The 7,037-nt window shown below is 36.3% G+C and overlaps 2 protein-coding genes across 2 annotated transcripts; both read left to right on the forward strand.

Moving 5' to 3' along the window:
* Positions 1-2,251: 2,251 nt before the first annotated feature.
* Positions 2,252-3,467, forward strand: LOC126656742 (uncharacterized). The gene is made up of 3 exons (XM_050351346.1): positions 2,252-2,343; positions 2,855-3,025; positions 3,092-3,467. The coding sequence occupies exons 1-3, from the start codon at positions 2,252-2,254 to the stop codon at positions 3,465-3,467; spliced, it is 639 nt and encodes a 212-aa protein (XP_050207303.1).
* A 1,066-nt stretch (positions 3,468-4,533) lies between these two features.
* On the forward strand, positions 4,534-6,310 carry LOC126656743 (uncharacterized). Its single transcript, XM_050351347.1, has 2 exons — positions 4,534-5,655; positions 5,759-6,310. Exons 1-2 carry the CDS (start codon positions 4,534-4,536, stop codon positions 6,308-6,310), a joined length of 1,674 nt encoding a protein of 557 aa, XP_050207304.1.
* Positions 6,311-7,037: the final 727 nt, after the last annotated feature.

A 7,037-nucleotide genomic window follows, 5' to 3' on the forward strand; every position in this document is an offset into this window, starting at 1 on the left:
ATAAAAAGCACAACGGTTCTCCAAGAGTTGGATAGTACTAGGCTTGATCTCAAAAGTCGCTGCTTGAACCGGCATAGCGAAGCATCCGAACGTGGAATTATCCACATTCGGCAAGAAGAACTCGCCCAAAGTTTGCCTCGGTTGATTTTGCACTTGCGGTTGCACCCGAGGGCGAACATCCCTTGGTCGCTCTTGTTGCCTTTGTTGATTCACATTCTCGAGTGGAGGAGGGGGTGGATATTGTTGTTCCCCTTCATCCACTAGAGGATTGAATCCTTCTTCTACCTCATAATCATGCCCGTCACCCTCCATAACTAAAGGAATCCGGGCTCTTCTTCTCACGCCTCTTTCGTAACTACCGAGATCCTCTTGGAAAGGTTCTAGTGGAAGATTAGCACGTCGTGTATTATGCATACACAAAGGGTAATTTCCTACACAAACAAAGACAAGAGAACCGAGCGTAAATCACGAAAACACGCAAGATGATCAACAAAAAGTAAAACAGAAAATAACGCTAACTCGAATGAATTTCAAAATACTTTCAATCAATTAAACGCAACCTAGTCCCCGGCAACGGCGCCAAAAACCTGTTGAGAATTAACCCAACTTGTAGTAATCCGGAAGTCGGATGTCGATCCCACGGAGACAAGAGGTTTAAAATGAATGAAATTGACTTTGATTTTCAATTCGGAAAGCAAGGAGTAATTGGATTTTTGATTAATAACAACAGAACTAAAAATTAAGCAATCACTAATTAGACTAAGAAGCAATTACGAATTAAACGACTAGTTGATTAAAGGATTAAAAACAATAATTAAAAGCGCCTAAGGGTTGCTAATCATGCCAACGAGATTCCTAGGTAATAGGTAGGGTATACGGGTATTGGTTCGGGTCGAGCCATTCTAAGGTATCTAAATCCGCTCTCTCAAGCCGGAAGTTGAAGAACCGACAATTGATTAATAAGTCGAAATCCAACTCACTCTCGCGCAATTGGATGTCGACTACAACAATCAGTCCGATTAATCCGCAAACTCAAACAACCGCAAAATCCCTAAATCACTCTCGCACATTTCGGTCTTAAGCTTATGCTCAACTAGGTCTATTCGATTAGCTTAACTCTCGCCCTCACTAATCAAACACAAATCAACAATTAAGAAGCTAACTTAATCTAAGCATTAAGATCATTAAACACAACAAAACCCTAACCCATACAACCCTAACCAATCATCTAGCAATCATATATAGCAATCATAAACAACCCCTAGACTAGGGGTTTAGCTACTCATGATTAAAGTTAAAACAACAACTAAGCATTAGTAAATCAACATAATAAAAGTGAGAAAGTTTACTTCAAATAACAATGAAGAACAATAGAGCACGAACAAGATAATGAAGATTCAATAACTAAGCTTGTATTAAAGATGAATTCAAAACCCAAAAATCTAGAAATAAAAGCTTGAAATCCTTAACAATGGAGGAATCTCCAAGAACAAGTCACAAAAACTAAGAGAATAATTGCAAGAGTATTAATTGTTGCTACAAAAAGAGACTTAACCTAAAATGTGACATAAGGTGCCTTTATATAGTAAAGCCCAAAAAGGAAATAAAAAACATCCTATTACAAGCTGGTTTGGCCAAAAGTGGAAATGGGCCAAGAGAACACAAGAACCCAAAAGGATTTGAAATGCTGAAATCTGGGGCTTCTCGATCGAGAAGCTTCATTAATGTCAGCTTCTCGATCGAGAAGCAAGAGTTCTCAAAAATCTGGAGAATATGGCCCTTCTTCTCGATCGAGAAGCCAAGGCATGATATGCTTCTCGATCGAGACCATGCAGAAATAGGCTTCATTCGATCTTTAATTTCTCTTTTGCTTCAATCCATCTCCCGACTTCCAAATATCATCGATTCGTTGCTCTTTTGGATTCAAAACCCTTCACATACGCTCTGTCTATCCTGAAACACTAACACACGTAATAAGCGATATAATCACTCGAAACATGCGATACAAGTATACAAAGCGATGCAAAAGTGACTCGTAATATAGGAGTATTTTACTCCTATCAATAACAATGATATAGATCCCTCTAAAATAATCGTACCTTAGTCGCAATAGATTCCACAATAATAATGAAGAATAATCCAGAAAATTCAACAAGAAAACAATGAACAAACTCAAAATAAGCTAATCTAATGTTTAGGTCTAATACAATGGTAAGCCAACCCTAATTATGATGTAAAAAGTGCTATTTATATGTCTTCCGCCTTAACTACTGACTTTAGTTCAAATTCCTATGAAAACCCAGAAACGTCCTTGAATTTGGTGAAGATCGGTGACATGTCGGGGTATTTTTGTCCAATTTTCGTCAATTTCTGCCGTCATATGCGCCCGCACATGTCTCCTATGCGCCCGCACACTTTGGTTTATGCGCTCGCATAGTAGCGTTATGCACTCGCATGCAGGATGCTTCGTTTCTGAAAATGTGCGCCCTCTTCCAACTTTACGCGCTCGCATACAAACTATATGCGCCCGCATATCATGCTTGTGCGCCCGCACATAAACTGATTTACATCAGAAAGTCGATCGTCGATTCTGCATCAGCTCCGATTCATTCCAACGTCGAATAGCTTCTGAATTTCACCAATTTAGCTCTGATATCCTCAATATACGCACAATTATCCTGAAAAGCTCATAATGCTAATAAGATGACAAAACAACTTAAAAATATACAGAAATATGCATATATCGAATCATAAACGCACCTAAATGTAGGAGTATTTCTACTCCTATCAATGGCTGAACTGGATGCGCACATGTCTTTCTTACGGCGAGTACTTGTTTTTTGGTGAATGGCAGTCATGTGGAACCGATAGCCTTAAGAAGAGGGGTTCGTCAGGGGGACCCAATCTCACCTTATTTATTCATTATTGCTGTTGAAGGGCTGAAGTGTATTCTCGACCAATTGATAGCTTTGGTTTTCACTCGGGGTTTCTACTACGCTGCAGATAAGGATCCTATCTCTATCCCGTAGTTTGCAGATGATATTCTATTATACCTTCCTTGCGACATTGAGCATCTTCAAAAACTCATTAGGAATCTTCGATGCTATGAATTGATCTCGGGATTAACGATTAATTTTCATAAGAGTTCAATTATGGGAATTAACGTTTCAGAAGAGGAATTGTTGTTGGCAGCAGGTACGAGCGATTGCAAGATTGATTCGTTTCCCATAATGTATTTGGGAATCACTTTAGCCAACCGAAAGCTAGCTATGGGGGCTTGGGACCATGTGGTGGAGCGTTTCAAGTCACGTCTGGCTTTATGGAAAGGTTATCTCTTGTCCCCTATCTGCAGATTAATCCTTATAAAATATGTCCTCTTTAGTGTTCCTGTCTACTTCATGTCTTTACATAGCATGCCTATTGCGGTCAGTAAGAAATTAGAATCTTACATGATTCGATTTCTATAGAAGGGTGACGTTTCAAAACGCGCTCTTAACAAGGTGTCTTGGGTGGATATTTGTAAAGATTATGAAAAAGGTGGTATGGGCATCATATATCTTCAAACAAGAAATAATAGTTTGTTAAACAAATGGGTATGGAATATTCAAATTAACAAAGGTAATTCGTTTGATTTTTTGTTATTTCAGCTTGTTCTTCTATAATAAACTGGAGCTGCCTGCACAATGAAGATGTTAGAAAAATGTCTTTTATTTAGAAAGGAATACGTAAGTGTTGCTATCAAAATTCTTATGCCTGGAATATTTTTCTTGCGAACATTACATATGAGCAGTGGCGGATCTATCTTCAGGCTCGGTAGGGCTTAAGCCCGAGCTACCGCCGGAAATCTAGAGGAGGACCGATGGTCTTTTGAAGCTCAGCCATGGCTGCCGGTAAAAAAGAATAGGCTGCATCTGTGAGGAAGAAGAAGGCTCAACCTTCCGATAATAAAAGAACAGAACGACGTCCCCCTATCGTTTTCATCTGTTTTGTCACAAAACAGATGAAAACGTGGACTGATGCTTATTAAATGCATCAGTCCCAAAATTCACACAACCCAAAAACCCTTCATAAATTGAAACATGTCAATTCAATGCTCCTATTTTGTTCAATTGTGTTATTACTTCATCCCATTTTATATTAGTTCCATCTAATTTTTATTATCTCTGAATTCTTAACCAAATTCTTTAACCTAATTTCTAAATTTTATAACCTAATTTCTCCAATTTCAATTCTTCTAAAATCAAGTAGCCTCCACTTTTTGATACGTCTTTTTCTTTTTTCTTTTGATTTGTATGGATTAATTTAGTTTATTTATTTGTCTTATTTTATAATAACTATTTTTTTTAGGTTTGTAACTCAATTTATTCTTGAAAAATTAAGGAAGTGATTAGACTACAACAAGTAAGTATTCCAAATTATTGTTATTTTATATGATTTTGTTGATAAATAATTGATGAATTATAACATGATGAAAATTAATAAAAAAATGTTTAATTTAGGTTATGGATAGATTTGTTATTAGAATACCAAAAAATGCTAACTCTTGTGATAAAGAAGATGATTTGGGTATTTCGGGAAAAAAAAGAGGCCGTGTTGAGTTTGATTTTTATAAATATAATTGCGGATCCTGGAGAACGAAGTTTTATTGATGAATATGAAATTAATATTAGAGATGAAGTGAGATTTGCGTATGTACTGAAAGGACCTTGTCAACCAAAAGGCAATACATTTCCTAAGAAAAAATTCGGGAATCAAAATAGAAGTTTTCAAGACACTTGGTTTTGTGACTATGTGTGGTTGGAGCATGTAGCAGATACTTCATCACATACTTTAAAGAAAGCGATTGACAAAGTTTTTGCTAAGTATGGACTGTCAATATCTAGATTGCGAGGACAAGTATATGATGGGGCTTCAAACATGCGTGGAGAATTCAACGGTTTAAAGTCGCTGATACTTAATGAGAATCCTTATGCTAGGTATGTTCATTGTTTTGCTCACCAGCTTCAATTGGCGGTTGTTGCTGTTGCAAAAATATTACCGATTGTGGAGAATACATTTAGTTATTTATCCATAATTGTGAACACTATTGGAGCTTCATGTAAAAGGAAAGATGCACTCAGACAAAGCCAACATGATCGTATAGTGGCACGAATAGAAAGTGGTGAAATCTCTTCAGGAAGAGGGTTGCATCAAGAGACAAGTCTTGCAAGACCTGGAGACACAAGGTGGGGTTCTCATTATTATACGGTACTTCGTATATTGTCGATGTGGCCATCAGTAATGGAAGTGATTCGTAATGTTCTTGACGATGCAACTGATTCAAAGCAAAAAGGTGCAGCTTTTGGTTTGCTGGAACGAATGGAAAATTTTGAATTTTTATTCACCCTCCATTTGATGAAAAAAATCTTAAGTGTTACAAATGGATTGTCACACGTTTTGCAAGAGAAAAAACAAAATATTGCGAATGCTTTGGATATGGTAAATGCTGTGAAGGTCAAGTATCAATCATTTAGGGAAGATGGGTGGGATGATCTTTTTGATGAGGTTCGCAGCTTTTGTGTTAAAAATTCTATTGATGTACCTAATTTGGAAGATAGTTTACGAATCCGTGGTCGACCAAAACATGAAATTCAAACATATTCTCATCGTTACCGTGTGGAAATCTTTTTTGAGCTTAGTAATCTTTTTAATATATTATTTTTCATTATTATTACATTTTATAATTATTTTAAGTAAAATGTTTGTTTACTCATATTAGGTTATCGATGTGACTGTGCAAGAGATGAATAGTCGTTTCTCAGAAGGGAACATCGAGTTGCTTTCTTGCATAAGCTGTCTAGATCCAAGACAGTCATTTTTTAGATTCAATGCCTTGAAATTGCGTCGTCTAGCCAAATTTTATCCAGAAGATTTTTCTACATTTGATTTGACGATGTTGAGCGATCAATTGGATATATACATAAATGATGTGAGGCAAATTACTGATTTGGTTGAACTTGTGGAAATCGGACAACTTGCAAAGAAGCTGGTTGAAACAGAGAAGCACATTATTTATCCCCTTGTTTATCGATTGATAGAACTGGCATTGGTTTTGCCTGTTGCAACTGCTTCAGTCGAAAGGGCATTTTCAGCAATGAATAATATCAAGACCGATTTGCGTAATAAAATGGGGAATGAGTTCTTGAGTGACTGTATGTCATGCTTGATTGAGAAACAAATTTTTGTTAAGATTGATAATGAACCCATTCTACAGCGCTTTCAAGCTATGCAGACGCGGAGAATCCAATTGCCTCGCAATGATCGACTCTAATGTATGTAATATTTATTTTTTTATTTTTTCTTAATATTTCTTTAGATGAATTTATTTATTTATTAATTGCATGTCGTTTAGCCCGGGCTGGAAAAAATTCCTAGATCCGCCACTGCATATGAGGTAGGAAACGGTATATCTATTTCATTGTTGAATGATAATTGGTTGAATAAGAGTCCAGCGAGTTCTTTATTTCCGAGGTTATATAATTTATCAAATCAGAAAAACGGTTCAAAATTTGTAATAGGAGTTTTTTTTATTCTGGGTTGGATTTTTACAGAGATCCTCAATATATTTTGTACTCGGACTCGTGATGTTCTCTGATCTTTCCTTAAACTGTAGCCTCTAGTGCGCCACTTTGCGTGTGCCACTTCTTGTACGAAAGTTTAGGGTTGGGTTTTGTGCCTTTTTTGGTGGTTTTTTAATATATTTTTATTCATAAAAAAAATATTAAGTGTATATATATCCTCAGATATTGCTTCGCCCTACTGGATTATCAGTTAAGTTTAGGGTTTTTCTCCATCGCATAATTTAGCAAATGTAGGGTGGGGTCCTTTTATTTGTAACTAGTCGCAATCCCGCGTATTTACGCGGAACTAAATATATATTTAATTTTAGTAAAAATTCATTAAAATAATGTCAAACAAATTTATACATTTTTTGTAACTTTTTATCGGTATTGGTACTCTCAAATGATTTGTGTATCTCATCTCAAATATAACTACAA

This window comes from Mercurialis annua, linkage group LG7, assembly GCF_937616625.2.
Source record: "Mercurialis annua linkage group LG7, ddMerAnnu1.2, whole genome shotgun sequence".
Classification (NCBI taxonomy): domain Eukaryota; kingdom Viridiplantae; phylum Streptophyta; class Magnoliopsida; order Malpighiales; family Euphorbiaceae; genus Mercurialis; species Mercurialis annua.